The 16,978-nt window shown below is 36.4% G+C and overlaps 2 protein-coding genes and 2 pseudogenes across 2 annotated transcripts; 3 read left to right on the top strand and 1 right to left on the bottom strand.

Annotated features, from left to right (window-relative positions):
- Nucleotides 1–265: 265 nt before the first annotated feature.
- On the top strand, nt 266–1,869 carry LOC149106797 (uncharacterized). Its single transcript, XM_089298862.1, has 2 exons — nt 266–654; nt 1,328–1,869. The coding sequence occupies exons 1-2, from the start codon at nt 345–347 to the stop codon at nt 1,471–1,473; spliced, it is 456 nt and encodes a 151-aa protein (XP_089154988.1). The 5' UTR covers nt 266–344; the 3' UTR covers nt 1,474–1,869.
- A 22-nt stretch (nt 1,870–1,891) lies between these two features.
- Nucleotides 1,892–2,518, bottom strand: LOC149106796 (uncharacterized; annotated as a pseudogene).
- A 5,107-nt stretch (nt 2,519–7,625) lies between these two features.
- LOC149106795 (melanocyte-stimulating hormone receptor-like) lies at nt 7,626–9,940 on the top strand (annotated as a pseudogene).
- A 3,617-nt stretch (nt 9,941–13,557) lies between these two features.
- On the top strand, nt 13,558–14,560 carry LOC149106794 (melanocyte-stimulating hormone receptor-like). The gene has a single exon (XM_089298427.1). It carries the CDS (start codon nt 13,597–13,599, stop codon nt 14,530–14,532), a length of 936 nt encoding a protein of 311 aa, XP_089154553.1. The 5' UTR covers nt 13,558–13,596; the 3' UTR covers nt 14,533–14,560.
- The last annotated feature ends 2,418 nt before the right edge of the window (nt 14,561–16,978 follow it).

Here is a 16,978-nt window from a genome sequence, read left to right as displayed (position 1 = left end):
GCATAAGTTATATGTACCGACGCTCTGTACTTTAATTTAATCAAGGTTCCAACATGTAAACGTTTTCAATGGTTGCCCAAAATGTGGAAGTCTCGCTAAGAGGAAATTTTTCTATTGCTCCCCTCTCTCTTGTTTCGTGTTTAGTCCCTCGCCAGTCGAAAGGAGACTCATTAACACAGCTTTAATTAATCTACAGATACTAATTAACAGCTAGTAATAGCAAAGAACTAGCTTCAGGTCATAGACTGACTAAAACACATTTTTTTGGTTAAGACTACTAATTAAAATTAGTAGTCTTACGGTTTGGATCTCTCCCTACAGTTACAAATAGTAAGCCTAGAAAAATGCTTTGGAGTGTTCCATGTTTGTTCCTCTTCGCCGGCTTCTTTATGGATTGCGAATCTGCTGGTAAGCAATGTAGAGAGGGACGGAGCATAAATGGAATGGCTCTACAGGGATTCGTCTTTAAAACATTCCTCGTAAGAGCTTTTCACGAGTGCGATATCGGCTGTGAAACAGAAATCACCTGTCAAAGCTATAACTACGTTGTAGCGGAAAAGTCGTGCGAACTGAATAACCGCACCAAGGAGGCAAGGCCCGAAAATTTACGCTCAGACCCTGCACGGTTTTACAAAAGACGCTTGAGCGACAGAGGTATGTAGGTAGGTAGCTAGGTAAGACTTTATTTTACGAGGGTAACATTTGACAGTATTAAAACTGATAACCTAATGGCCCTCAAAAAGATTACAAAAAGATTAGAAAGCTAAAGAAAGCTGGTCGTTTAACCTGTAGACCAGTGCTCTTTCCTTTAGCGCATTTTAATATATTTCTTGTTGAGAACGTCAGTTTTTAAATGTTGACATGAGAGCTTGTGTGTGGTGGTGGTGATGGGGAGGGGGGGGGGGGGGAGGCTCAAAGCGCTCAAAGGAAGAATGTAAACTTAGTTCCAGTTACCCTCATTGTTTCCAAGAGAGTTTAATGTTTGTGAACGATTTTTCCTTCTAAAAATTCTCTAGCTCTTGCCAAATTTTACCTGTCTTTTCAGTTGCTACATTTCAAAGATTTCATCCAGCCGAAAATTCTTCGGGCAACGGTTTCCTTAAAGTAGTTATTCATTCTGTTACGATATCGGTGTCACTCGACGAAATAATGAAAGACTAATTTGAGTAAATTTGAGCGGGTTTCTATTTATTTTATAGGAATGAGATTTCCGCAGGCAACTTTCAGCACATTATACACCCGCGATCGAAAGAAACACTGACTGTATGTTAAACCAAACCACAGCATAATTGATAAATCTATGATATTATTTCTTTTTTGATCCAAGCTCCATTGGGTTCAATTCCCGAGCTCCCAGCGCATTCGTGTCAAGAAATAAAGGCAAGCGAAGGAAAAGGCACCATCAACAGCATGTACTGGCTGGACACAAATGCGAATGGAACGGCAGTTTTTGTTTATTGTGACATGAACTGAACTTAGAAGGTTACTGACAATCAGCTTTCATATAACTTTCTGTGTTGGTTTGAGTATAGCTCGAGTTTTGTTAAGTTGATTTCTTCTCTGTTTAAAATAGAAGCTGACTCCTGGACTTCTCTTTGAGTGTCACAGCATAAGTATTTCTTTTAGGAGTTTAATTAGGTTGCTTTGTATTAGTTCTCATTGGGATAATCAGGCCTTTATATACCACTCCTTGTGAATATTACACCACTTGACGCCGACCAGTTTACTCGAGGCTGTTTTTTCCTTACTGTTTATATCGTTGTTTAAAATAGCGTGTGACATTTTCTTATATTCTTTGTCCTTTAACCTGTATTCAGCGTGTCTGAGGTTCTTGTAAATAAACTCGATCATTGCTGGCGGTTCCCTCCACTATTTGTTGTATTACTTGTCTCCTCTACTTAAAATAGAAATGTTTTCTATTCGGCTGAGCGAAGCGAAATAGAATAGAATGTCGTTTACTTTATAACAAACATTGCACATGTTGATGAATGCTTCTCAAACTCATTAATAATTCATAAAGTGGCCAGCCAATAAATATCACCCATTCGCGTCAGGTAGATGGATCTTGATTCCTAATGAAACACCAGGTCAAGATCTTTAGAGTTTTGATCTTAGTTCAAAACCGTGTTTGATCTCAGGTCAAACACTTGCATTTTAATGAATTTTTCAACAATACATTACATTCCATCTGAAACGGCTTCTTTCTCCTCCTTCTTACTCTTTAAATGTAAACCTTCTCGCTTACCATCTTTCAGTTCTGCGTCCAGTGCTCGACGAAACAGGAAAAACCTTAAAAAAAACAGTAAGAGCATTCAAATGATAAACCGAATTTGTTCGAGCCACAAAAAAGGCCATTTTAATTGTAGAAATGTTGAATATCTTACCTTTTGTCGTAATTATCGCGCGGATTTAACCCTTCAGCTCCGTTCTTCTCTTCAAGGTAGCGTCAGCTTCCACATACGATGCCATACACAGTCTTTGGAGGATACCTTTCCCCACTCTTTTTCGCTACTTCCATAACAAATTTGCTCAGCCGATAATTCAAAGACAATCCATCCACGTCTTCAATTCGAGTTAACAGTACTCCAACCTTGGGCAGATCATAATCTTTAAACATGCCTCCGGAATCCAATACAGGCACTTGAACCTTTCGCGCAGTTTGCCATTCGTTAAAAATGGTTACAGCTCATTTGTTCTTATACTTCGTGGTGGTAGATCTGTTCTTTTGCTGTCGATCGTTGCAATAGGTGCTGATGCCGGTGCTTTTTATGTCTTTAATCACCTTGTTATTTCTCAATTCAATGTTAAACCTTGTTCAGTATTTAATGCTGGAAAATGAGACAAATTCGACGCGCTGTCTTGGACATATTGAAAAATGTCATTCCAAGCCACATCTGAGTAAAGGCGTAGCATGTGACTGTGATGCTGTTGTCTGTTTTGATGTGATGCTGTTCTCTGTTGCCTGGCTTGACAAAGGCAGTTTTTTAAACTTTGCCGTGCATTTCTCTGCATGCATTTGTTTTACAACTGCAATGATTTCAGCAGGCGCTTCACATAGAGGAAACTGGCCATTGAGTTCAACGCTTTCCTAGTTATCACCGTCATCATCTTTAGTGGCATGAAAATCCAGGCGCTAAGAACAACGTGATCGTTACCAAAGCCTCTAAAAACATAAGCTTCTGAGTCTTGCTGTCTAGAACTCTGATCTTGGTGTTGGTTTAGTTGTCAAGCCACTTTACTTTGGGCTACTCGTCAAGTGGTTGCAGCGAAACAATTCAGCTAATGCTACCTGCATCCTGTCTTACTTGATCATGGACCTGTTACGCAGCGTCAGTTTTAACGCGCGCGTGATAGCATATGTAGAATGAGTTACGGTAAGGAATAATTCACTCTCTCGGTCAGTTAGTCATTCGATGGGTCGTAAACAATTTTTGTTTTCGTCAAAAGGCTGTTTTGTTTTGTTTTGTTTTGTTTTGTTTTTCTGCTGTACGTCACGCAATATGTTCACCAAATGAGTTGTTTTACTAGCCTTGTTATCTATTCATGGATGTTTTGTATGCTAGATGGGGTTTTTTCTCTCGTTTTCCACTGGGATCAGGAGATCGTTTGGCGCGTACAAGATATCTGAAAAAGCGCATGGTTTGTTCTAAAAGACCCTAAAATATTAGCGATTGCCATTTTGGTCAGTTTCGGGCCATCGCTCGTGAGAGTAGTTTATATGCTCTGATTCTGTGCAATGAAGAAACGAAGATGTTCGTAATTATAACTGAATTCCTAAGGACAGGGGTGCGTTAGTCAGAGTTTAGAGCGGTTTTGGTTAAGTTTAGAAAATATTAACAATCAAGCTGAGAAAATTAGATTATGGCCTCACCCTACGAGCAAGCGAGCGACAGACTCTTGGGGGGAGGGTGGGAATGACTCATATGATTCATCAGGTGATCAGCAAGAAAACGTGTTTGACGTGTTTACAGAAATTACAAAACGGTAAAAACAGCGAAAAAAAGTGGTCGATTCTTTGTTGTAAAAACTTTCGCCACGTTTTCTATAAAAGCTGTTAAGTTGCTTGGGCGAGATGTCTGCTATAGGAGATGTAAATCAAGTACTCTAACTTGAAACCAAGTAATGAGACATTTTATTAATTTGATCGTTGTAATTTCGTTATTCTCTAAACAATAACAGTTGCGTTGTTTGTCGTAAGTTGCGTTGAAGTTGTCGTAAGTTGCATATTTTCAGAAACAAATAGGTTTCTGTCGGTCTTAGCCAATATAAAACTTACATCTCCAAATTTATAAAACTGTATTTGTAAATACAGCCAGGCGAGTTTTGAAGCTTTCCTTGTGTTATTAGGGACAGCTGCTTCGGAGACGACTAAAATTTCTTCTTCTGTTATGGTTGGAAACCAAGAAAGGTCAAGAAACCATTTTATGCTTTCAAAGCAAACGGGATTTGATCTATCTGACGCGTCCATATTGTATTTATTAAGTATGAAGAATTCCTCGTTATGTTCGTTCAATTTATTCGGTTTGGTGAAATACTTAGGTGAATTTCTTTAAAGGTCTGGTAAAGCTACGGCCGATAAATTAAAATGACTGCGTGCAAAGCCGTGGGCAAAAATAATATACAAATTACGCCTTAGTGTGAATAATTATTAAAGTTGATTGTTTGTTAAATTCATTCCATTTAGTGAAATGTTTATAAGTAAACTTCTATAAGGTCTGGTAAACCTATTGCCGATAAAATGACTGCAAATCAGTCGGCAAAAACAAATTTCAAATTACGCTTTAGCGCGAATAATTATTAAACTTGATTTTTCTTTGTTAAATTTATTTGGTTTGTTGAAATGCTTAATAGTGTATTTCTTTGACGGTTATTGTGTCGAGTAGATGAGTAGTATTTGATTGAATTTCCGCTTTTAGGCTTGGCCTAATCTAAATCTTTGTTCTGAGTGTAGACTCAACAGGATTTCATTTTCGCTACAGAAATCAAATTAATTCCCTGCAAGTACATCACATACCACAAAATAGCCAGTTACACTGATTTTTATTGTTGTTGCTGTTGTTGTTGTTGTTGTTGTTGTTGTTGTTTTTGTTGTTTTGTTTTTTTTCATAAGAATATTTTTTATCTGGTCCTGGCTGAATACTCTTATTTTTCTACCGATTTTAGGCCGAAAGTATTCTTGCGAATATTCTTCGATTATTGTGGATTATGCCGACACAACGTCAGATTACTGTAGTTCTATAATGACTTAAATGGCGCTGAAGTACTTTTGGGGCCAGACTGCACGCAATGAAGCCTGATATGAGACAAAACCTCTTGCAGAAGTGTTATTGGCATCGACCATACGGCTAGTGCTGTTTTTGTTGTTTCCCTTTTGGCTAGTTTTACCGTTTAGAGAAACGAGGAATTTTATCCGGTTTAATTAAAAAAAAAAAAAAAAAACACTATGTAATTATTGTATTTCAACACACAAAATCACATTCTTTTCCAAATCTCAGCCTCATATTTATTCTTAAAATATTCTTAAAATTTCTCAAATTTCAGCCTCGGGCTCCATCGCGTAATAAAAATATATTACAATAAAAGATAGCGTGCGTAATAATGAGAGGCTAAGAAAATGCAGTCAGAAAGTTTTGAATATACTTAGTGTTTTTGCTTTGTTATTCACCAATGTTTTGTAGTTTTCATGCCGTACCTTTCTCTGAATTCAGCACCAATACGAACGTTTTAAACGTTTTCTTTAGCAGCACCGATGCTATTGAACTTATCTTTAAAAACTGCAATTCATTACTGGAAGATGACACACATTCGAAACGCTCTCATAGACATACTGCGAAATATATGAAATTTTGAGTGTCCTGTTACTGATTTTTTGTTTGAAAATATATTTTTTAATATCATAATATAATCAACGATTACTTCTTTTTAGATTTGTCGGCCAAAAAAGCTTATTTTTCAGAAGAGAAATGTAAGACATATGGTTTTAACAAAGACAGGGAAATTGAAATTTTGTGTTAATTATACAGTGACCGCTTTCTCATGAAAATTACGACGAACTTTAATTAAGCATTAACTCAATGCCTACCACCTTGCGATTGAGTGAAAAATTAAGCCGAATTTTTTTGAAACATTTTCAGTCAATACTTATTCAATAGAGTTATGGTCAGGTCATAGAAGTGTTCGGGAACACAATTTTATTTTAAGAGTCCATAATATGCGAGCTAATGAGCAATATCTAGTATGGAAAAAGCACCGTAAGGATTGAAAACACTCAAGGAGATGAAAAACCAATATTTTGAGGAATTAATGGTATACCAGCCCACGAGTAAGGAAGATGAAATTTTATATTGGTGGTGCGTTGTAAATTGTGTCTTGAACGCTTTCCTGACTATAACCGCCATCATCTTCAACAGCGTCACAATCCAGGCTCTAAGAAAAACTTTATCGTTGCCAGAATCTCTTGAAACATTGCTTTTGAGTCTTGCTGTGGTTACAGCGAGAAATTTTAACTGATCCTGCATACACCACGCTTTACTTGATCATAGGTCTGTTTTACGAAGTATCAGATTTGTAAACAGATTCTCACGAGGGAGTTGTCCGGCTTTGATTTGCTGGTCTCAGTATGGGTAGACAGTGCGCTTCTTTCGTTGTTTACCCAGTTTGCTCCGACAAAGATTACTTACCAAGCTTTGATCATCATTGGGGTAGTTTGTCTTGCAGCTTTAGGAGTTCTTTTTCTTTTAAATATATTCATCACGGCACCGCAGAAATCAAATTTATTCCATGCGAGTACAACACGTGCCACAAAATGGCCAAATACACTCTTTTTTTAATAAAACTATTGTTTTTCCGTTCCGTGAATTTTCTTATTTTCATACCGATTTTATACAAAAAATATTCTTGCGAATATTCTTAGATTATTGCTTACTTCATCAGAGAGTTTAAGGAATAAAAATTGGATTATGCCGACACAACGCTAGATCAGTATAATCCTATAGTCATTATGGCGTTGAAGTAGTTTTGGGGCCAGACTGCACGCAATAAAGCCACAAATTCTATTCCAAATCTTAGCCTTCTTAAAATTTCGCAAATTTCAGCCTCCATTTTTTAATAAAAATATATTACAATAAAAAATAACGTAGGAAGTAACGAGAGGCTGAAAGAATCTGCAGACGGAGCGTTTTAAATATACTTAGTGTTTTTGCTTTGTTATTCACGAATGTTTTGTAGTTTTGATGCCGCACATTTCACTGAATTAAGCACCGATATAAACGTTTTAAACGTTTTCTTTAGCAGCACTGATGCTATTCAACTCAATTTACGATTAGAAGATGAGGTACATTCGAAACGTTGTTATAGACATACTGCGAAAAATATTAATTTTCTGATTTCCGATTTTTTGTTTGAAAATATATCTTTTAAAATCATAATGTAATCAACGACTTACTTCTTTTTAGATTTGTCGGCCAAAAAGGCTTATTATGCGGAAGAGAAATGTAAGACATATGATTTAAACAAAGAAGGGAATTTAAAATTTTGTTTTGATTATACAATGACCGCTTTAATATGAAAATTTCGACGAACTTGTCAAGTATAAAGCAAACGGCTTTTGAGTGAAAACTGAACCAGTCAATACTTATTCAATAGGGTTATGGTCAAGTCATAGAAATGTTCGAGAACACATTTTTATTTTAAGCTTGCGTCAGATAATTTAGGAGTTTAGGAGAAATATCTGGTATAGAAAAAGCACCGTAAGGATTGAAAAACATCGAGGCGATGAAAAATCAATATTTTGAGGAATTAATGGTATACCAGCCCACGAGTGAGGAAGATGAAATTTTGTACTGGTCGTACATTGTTAATTGTGTCTTGAACGCTTTCCTGACTATAACCGCCATCATCTTCAACAGCGTCACAATCCAGGCGCTAAGAAAAACTTCCTCGTTACCACATCCTCTTAAAACAATGCTTCTGAGTCTTGCTGTCTCTGATCTTGGTGTTGCTTTACTTGTCGAACCTTTCTACATTGGGCTACTGGTCAATTGGTTACAGCGAGATATTTCAACTGACGCTACAAACGCCGCGTTTCTCCTTATCGGGCCCATGTTTTCGTCAGTTTCCTTTCTGGGAGTCATGGTTTTAAGTGTGGACAGATTCTTGGCTGTGCAACTCCATCTCAGATACCAGGAACGTGTGACTCACAAGCGAGTTGTTACCGTGGTAATCTCGACATGGGTGTACAGTGCATGCCTGTCGTTATTTTACACAGTGTGGATTTCCCCGAATATTTCTTACATGGTGGTCGCCATGGCTGGGCTAGTTTACCTCGTATTCTCGGCGATGCTTCATTTCACAATCTATCTTGCCGTGCGGCGCCACAGAAATCAAATTCAAGCCCTTCAAGTACAACCAGTAGCACAGAATGGCCAAATAGCAAATGCTGCTAGGCTGACAAAATCTGCAGTCGGCGTATTTTACGTCTATCTGGTGTTTTGGTTGTGTTATGGGCCGATGTTCTGTAGTTCTGCTGTCGTTGTAGTCTCCGACATCAGTACCGTAGTTAAAGTTTTTTTCATGACTTCATTTACCTTTTTATATCTCAATTCAACGTTAAACCCTGTTATCTATTGTTGGAAGATGAGACACGTTCGACGCGCTGTCTTGAATATACTGCGAAATATATTTCCAAGTCACAACTAAGGAGAGCTTCAGAGAATAAATTAAGAGAAGCTGCGGCTAGCTCACCACTAAGACAATTCTTTGTATTTTTTAAAAGGCCTGATAACTACACCTGTCGAATAGCCTAGATAGATAACCCACAAATTGATTAAGGTCGTTAAACTGTAGGTCCGTCACTTAATATCTATCAAAGGAAAATGTAAATATGGACGTATATGTATGAACAGAAACCTTTCGTACTTTCAAAGTTTGTACGTTGCAGATCAGATAAGCTTAGCATGTTTAAACTTCACATTTTGTCTTGAGGTGTCTAATGATAAATATGATAAACTTTAATAACGTCTTAAATAATCAGCTTTTGATTTAAAAATTTTAATTGGACTGAAATTTTCTAATATATGCTTTTTCAGTAGAATTAGGTCATTATTAGTAGGTCATTAGTGCCATAGCAACAAATAAGGCACCAATTAAGAAATAACTTTACCTCAATAATACCTTTATTTTTCTGCTTGGTAGAAAAAATCGTTTCGCTTTCCTCAAAACTCTGTGTAAAGAGCCTAAGCTCAGAGAATCAATTTAGATTTAGGCACCCAATTATAGATAAAAGAAGAGAACTTTTTTCGCTATGGTATCCAATCAGATGATGACTGTATATATTGTGGTAAAGAGGAGTTAATTGAGCTTACTTTTACCGACTGTGTTTTTGTAGAAAAATTTTCACAGGAGGTTATCAGTTCGTTCAATGTAGCAAACAAAACCCACTTCAATCCGTCCATGGAAGAGAAACTGCTCGGTGTTACTTTTGAATCATATTGAAAGAAAATAACCAAGAAATTCAGCTACACTATACTTTTCGTGAAATACTACATCTACACTAACAAATTGCATGAAAATTCAATCTTACTTGCTGATTTTGCAAACAAAATCTCACTTAAATACAAAATTTTGTAGTTATGCAATTTTCATTATAATTAAAGTAATTCTTAATCGAATGTAAAGTAATTTTAGGTTATTCAAAGCACTGTTTTCTTTTACAACCAGTGAATGCGTATGTATAAGAAATTGATGTAAATATAATGTCACATAAGTATTCTTTGTATTGTCGAAAGGAATAGTGGTCATAACGGTAGAATTTAAAGCTAGTAATTATCGCTTCTTTATTGTATAGTTTATTGTAAATAGATGAATGTTAAGTAAATAATTACTAGATTGTAATTAATGGAACTGAGAGAAATAATAAATAAAAACAGAAGAAATAATAGAATTAGGGGCAAGTTATAGACGGGAACGTTGACAATTTTGCGAATTTTTCATTAATAAAGTGCGTCAGATAATACGGGATCAAATTTTAGGGAATCAGGATAAATGATTGAAAACATCCAAGTTTATGAAGAATCCTGTTTGTGAGGAACGGCTACTATACCATCCTGCGAGTAGGAAAAATAAAAAAAATTATACTCATGGTACGCTTTTGATTGTGTTTTCCACTTTTTAAAATTATTTTCGCCATCATCTTCAACAGCGTCACAATCTAGGCGCTAAGAAAAACTTTATCGTTGCCAGAATCTCTTAAAACAATCCTTCTGAGTCTTGCTGTCTCTGATCATATCTGGGTGTTGGTTTACTTGTTGAACCTTTCCAGTTTGGGTTCCTCGTCTAGTGGCCACAGCGAGACATTTTAACTGAAGCTGTATGTACCACGCTTTACTCGATCACAGGCCTGTTTTAAGCAGCACATACATTCGTAGACAGATTCTCACAATCGAGTTGTCCGGCTTTGATTTGGTGATCTCAGTATGCAGGTATGCAGTGAATTTGTTACGACAAAGATTATTTACCTGGCTTTGACCCTTGTTGGGGTATTTTGTCTTGCAGCTGAAGGAGTTCTTTTTCTTTAAAATGTATTCATCAGGGCGCCGCAGCTGAAATCAAATTTATTCCCCGCAAGTACAACACGTGCTACAAAATGGCCAAATACACTCTTTTGTATATAGGCCCATTGTTTTTCCGGTCCAGGCTGAATATTCTAACTTTTATACCGATTTAAGGAGAAGAATATTCTTGCGAATATCCTCAGAGAGTGTGGGGAATAAAAATTGGATTATGCCGACACTACGTCAGATTATTTGTCCTATAATGACTTTAATCGCGTGGAAGTAATTTTGGTGGCAGACTGCACGAAAAAAGGTTGATATGACACACATAACTTCTTGCAGAAATATTATTAGCATCGAACATACAGCTACTGCTGTTTGTTTGTTTTTTTTTTGGCTAGTTTCGCCGTTTATAGAAAGGAAGAAGTTTACACGGTTTAGTTAAAAAAGAAAACATGTAATTGTATTGTATTGACAAATTTTCAACAAACAAAATTATATTCTTTTCAAACCCTTAGTCTCATGTTTATTTTCAAAGTATTCTTAAAATTTCGCAAATTTCAACCGCTAGTTTCTTATAATATTTATTTTCATAAAAAAGAGGAGGCCAAATGCTGAGAGTATGACAAAATCTGTAGTAGTAACGTTTTACATATATACTTAGAGTTTTTGCTTTGTTATTCACTCTACTAGACCATTTTACAGTTGTCTGCTAAGAGACCTGGCCTTTGGATGTCGAATATTTCGTACTTTTAAAGTATGTCCGTCCAGATCAGACTAGCTTATCATGAAAACCGTTTAAGTTCATCTTTGAACCCTGTTATGATTAACGCTATCATGAATATAATGCGACATATATCTCCAAATTATGATTGAACTGGAATGAGAGAGTGAATGCATGAGACCAGGGTCCAGTTGTTCAAAGTGCGAATAACGCTATCTGAAGTGTAAGTGTTGCCTAAGCAAACTCATTACGTTCTTTAATAATTATTCAACGGAAAACGTAACTGTGGACCTATTTGAATGAATAAAAGCCTTTCGTACTTTCAACGTTTGGGCATTGCAGATCAGACTAGTATGCAGACCTTTTGATTTTGTCAATAAAGTACCGAAACATTGTCATTTTTCAACTCGTGAATACGAGTTCATAGTGGTTAGTAGAGATCACTCGCTCGTTACATCACTCGATCAGTACGTCGTCGATTCCTGCAAAACTCTCAGGAATTGCTGGGCTTGGTAGGTTTTGGGGGGAGTGGCAGTGGTAAGGAAATGCTATTTGACACTCACACGTGTTTAAGGGCACCGAGGAGGAAAAGCATAAAAACCTTTAATTTCTGGTTATGAATACCTGGAGTAATTTTCTTTCCTTCGATTGCAAAAAAGACACGACGATCACTGCGCTTTCAGCAGTGTTTTGAATAGAGATCGCCGATTTAATTAATGCAGCTTTTATGACTTCAGAAACCAAAATGTTAAGTTACAATACTGCATGGAACTTGGATTCGATTTTTTTTTTTTTTCAAAAAAAAAAAGGACTGGTAAAGCTACAGTCGATAACACTATTTTAGGCAGAAAATATGCTGGTAAATATAATTTTAAGGTTATTTTTTATTTCATCAGAGAGGTAAAGGATTAAAAATTGGATTATGCCGACACAGTGTCAGATTATTTGTGCTATAATTAAAAGTGGAAGTAATTTCGGTGCTAGACAACTTACAATAAAGCCTGATATCTGATATGACACACATTTATCGCCGTTTAGAGAAAGGACGAACTTTATACGGTTTATTTTAAAAAAATGTAATTGTATTGTGTTTACAAATTTTCAACACACAAAATTATATATTCTTTTCAGAACTTCAGCTTCCTGTTTATTCTTAAGATGTTCTTAAAATTTCGCAAATTTCAGCCTCCATTTGCTAATAAAACATATTTTAACAAAAAGAGTGCAGTAAATACTGGGAGGCTAAGAAAATCTGTAGTTGGAACGTTTTACATATACCTATAAGTGTTTTTGCTTTGTTGTTCACCTAGGTTTTGTAGTTTTGTCGTCATGGCATTCTCTGAATGAATCAAGCAGCGATATAAACTTTTTTGACATTTCTTCAGCAACACTAATGCTATTGAACTCATCTTTGATCCCTGTAATGAAACTAAGACATGAGACACATTCGAAGCGCTATTATGGACATACTGCGAAATATATTAATTTTGTGTGTCTTGCTACTGATATTCTATTTGAAAATATATATTTTAATGTCATAATATTCGCACTGATTAATTACAAAAGAATAAAATCAACGATTTAGTGCTTCTTAAATGTGTCAGGCAAAAAAGCTCATTTTTCAGGTGAAATGTAAGACATCTGGTTTAAACAAAGGCCGGGAATTTGAAACTTCCCAAATTAAAATATCATTTTTCTTAAAACAACAGCTTTATCATAAAAATTTCGACGAACTTTCAAGTTAAGTATAAAGCAAACGGCTTTTGAGTGAAAATTGAGCCGAATTCAGATTCGAAGCGCTGTTATGGACATACCGCGAAATATATCAATTTTGAGTGTCCTACTACTGATTTCCTGTACGTTTGAAAACAAATATTTTAATACTATAATATTCGTAGTCTAATTTACAAACGAATGTAAATCATCAACGGTTTAATGCCTCTGGGATGTGTCGGGCAAAAGAGGCTCACTTCTCAGAGGAAATGTAAAACGTATGGTTTAAACAAAGACAGGGAATTTGAAACTTCCCAGAAGAACAAATTTTGTCTTAAATACATAACAATGACCGCTTTATTATGAAAATTTCGAGGAACTTTAATGACGTATTATATACAGTAATATAAGTAAACGGCTTTTGAGTGCAAAATTAGACCGAAGTTTTTGAAACTTTCTCAGTCAATACTTATTCGATAGAGTTATGGTCAACTCATAGAATTGGTCTAGAACACAATTTTATTTTAAGCATGTGTCAGGCAATCTAGGAGTTTACCAGAAATATCTAGTATGGGAAAAGTACCGTAAGGATTGAAAGCATTCAAGACGATGAAGAACCATTATTTTGAGGAATTAATGGTATACCAGCCCACGAGTAAGGAAGATGAAATTTTATACTGGTCGTACATTGTTAAATGTGTCTTGAACGCTTTCCTGACTATAACCGCCATCACCTTCAACAGCGTCACAATCCAGGCGCTAAGAAAAACTTCCTCGTTACCACATCCTCTTAAAACAATGCTTCTGAGTCTTGCTGTCTCTGATCTTGGTGTTGGTTTACTTGTCGAACCTTTCTACATTGGGCTACTGGTCAATTGGTTACAGCGAGATATTTCAACTGACGCTACATACACCGCGTTTCTCGTTATCGGGCCAATGCTTTCCACAGTTTCCTTCTCGGGAGTCATGGTTTTAAGTGTGGACAGATTCTTGGCTGTGCAACTCCATCTCAGATACCAGGAACGTGTAACTCACAAGCGAGTTGTTACTGTGGTAATCTCGACATGGGTGTGCAGTGCATTTCTGTCGTTATTTTACACAGTGTGGATTTCCCCGAGTACTTCTTACATGGCGTTCACCATTATTGGAGCAGTTTACCTCGTATTCTCAGCGATGCTTTATTTCAAACTTTATTTTACCGTGCGGCGCCACAGAAATCAAATTCAAGCCCTCCAAATACAACCAGTAGCACAGAATGGCCAAATAGCAAATGCTGCTAGGCTGACAAAATCTGCTGTCAGCGTATTTTACGTCTATCTGGTGTTTTGGCTATGTTATGGGCCGATGTTCTGTTGTACTGCTTTCGTTGTAATCTCCGGTATTAGTACCGTAGTTAAAGTTTTTTTCATGACTTCATTCACCTTTGTATATATCAATTCAACGTTAAACCCTATTAGTTATTGCTGGAAGATGAGACACATTCGACGGGCTGTCTCGGAAATAGTGCGAAATATAGTCACAACTAAGGAAAGCGACAGAGAATAAAGGTAGAGAAGCTTCGGCTTGTTCACCATTAAGACATTTCTTTGTACTTTTTAATAGGCCTGATACCTACACTTGTCGAATAACTTAGATAGATAACTCACAACGCGATTGAGTTCATTGCGGCTTTGTTCAGAAAACAGAACTAAACTGTAGGTCGATCCTTCCCTTTATATCTATCAAAGGAAACTGTAAATATGGGCGTATATGAATGAACAAAAACCTTTCGTACTTTCGAAGCTTGTGGTTTGCAGAATCTATTAGCTTAGCACGTTTAAACGTCTCCGACATTTTTTATTGAGATGACGATCTCATGATAAATATGGTACACACGGCATTTGTTTAATACTTTTTTTAATAGAATTAGGATCAAGTTATAGACGAGAACGAAGACATTTCATCGAATTTGTCATTTTTAATGTGCGTCAGATAATCCGAGAGTTTATAGGAATCATTTAACTTTAGGAAATCAGGGTAAAGGTAGAAAACATACAAGGTTATGAAAAATCCTATTTGTGAGGAACTGCTACTATACCAGCCTACGAGTCCAGAAAATGAAAACTTAAACCCATGTCGAAGTTTTGCATTCGTAGCATTCTCTGAGTTAAGCACTGATATAAACGTTTGTGACATTTCGTCATCAACCCTGATGTTATTGAACTGATCTTTCAACTTTGTAATTTAGTGCTGGAAGATGAGTCACATTCGAATCGCTGTCATGGACATACTGCGAAATACATTAATTTTGAGTGCCCCGCTACTGATTTCCTGTTTGAAACATAATATTGGTATTCTATTTTACAAAAGAATATAATCAACAATTTACTGCTTCTTAGATGTGTCGGGCAAAAAAGCTCACTTTTCAGAAGAAATGTAAGACATATGGTTTAAGCAAAGACAAGAAATCTGAATCTTCCAAAACGAAAAAAAAACAAGTCTTAAATAAAACAACCGCTTTATCATGAAAATTTCGAGGAACTTTAATGACGTAGTATTTTAGTAAACCGCTTTTGAGTGCAAAATTGGATCGATTTTTTGAAACTACTTATTCAGTAGAGTTATTGTGAAGTCATAGACAGGGACGGCGGAGCCAGGAGGCCGGGGGGCGGGCTAAAGTACCTCCAATTTCAAGCAAAAAATACATAAAATGATAACTTTACAAATATCTCCAGACCCCCACAAGTTGGCACCTCTTGCGCTCGCTTGTAAGCCTCCTTTCCCCTCCCCCCCCCCCCTCCCGCCGCCATCCCCCAATTCAAAATACGCTCCGCCATCCCTGATAGAAGTGTTCGAGAACACAATAATATTTTCAGCGTGCGTTAGACAATATCTAGGAGTTTACGAGAAATATCTAGTATGGGAAAATTACCGTAGGTATTAAAAACATTCAATTAAGGAGATGAAAAACCCATCTTTTTGAGGAATTAATTAATCATACGAACCCACCAGTACGGAAGATAAATAAATAAAAAAACGTTTGCTGGCTATACTGAGAAAGTTAAAACTTTCGAGCTTTCGCCTGTCAGACCCCAACCTTCGATGGATAATCAAAGTGGCTATGAGCCACTCAACTTGGAAGATGGCTCGTCTGTAAACAATAGCAATTTTGATGCCACTGACTTGAGGTTTTAATCCGTAGGTTAAGTTAAAGTTAAAGCCTACTAGCATTGTTAAGAAATAGTACAAAACGTAACGTTAAGTGAATACACGAGATGTGACACCGTTGAAAACATTCATGAAGTTATCGGTGATCCTCGGCTCGTCCGAGACAATTATAAGAAAGTACCGCTTCTTGTCCGATCACCAAAGCAAGTAAAGTCTAATAATTCATTCTCCTTTTCATTTTTTTTTTTTTCACTCTTTATTTTCCCAGCCAATATCAGTGATTTTTGTTTTCTTTCTTTGTTGCCTTTTGAGACATCTTAGAAATTAAATAAATGAATCCGACAAAAGAGTCACTGTTAAGTAGACAGTTCCGAAGTGGCGTGACACGCGAATAGCGCACGCGAGCACGGAAACATTTTGAATTTAAGTTACGTGTACGAAACATTTTGAATTTAAGTTACGCGTACGTTAGTTGCGCGTACGAATTTAAGGTGGCTGAACACAGTTTTTGATACCTGTTACCATGGCAACATGACTAAATATAAACAGGCCTTTAAAATCGGTTTTGTTTATTTGCAGAAAATCTAGTCATTAGATTTTCTTTATAATTTGCATGCAACAATCTTGTAACGATTTTCACAAGTTAACACCATTTTGCTAATAATTTAACAGAGAGATCTTTAATTATCCCTTGTTGAAGGTTCACCGGAATATCTAGAATTTCCTTTGTTAAAGTTCAATTATTTTCAATACTCCAGTTACTTATTTCCTTAAGTATTTTCGTGCCAAATTTCGTGAAATTCTAATGAGTGGTTTTCGAGTAATAGGCGTATTTCCGAGAGTG

The sequence above is a fragment of the Orbicella faveolata genome, unplaced genomic scaffold (assembly GCF_042242905.1).
Source record: "Orbicella faveolata isolate gen_17 unplaced genomic scaffold, um_ofav_v1 contig_3, whole genome shotgun sequence".
NCBI lineage: Eukaryota > Metazoa > Cnidaria > Anthozoa > Scleractinia > Merulinidae > Orbicella > Orbicella faveolata.
Note: the sequence above shows the minus strand (reverse complement) of the source record. Positions and strands in the feature narration are given on the sequence as shown.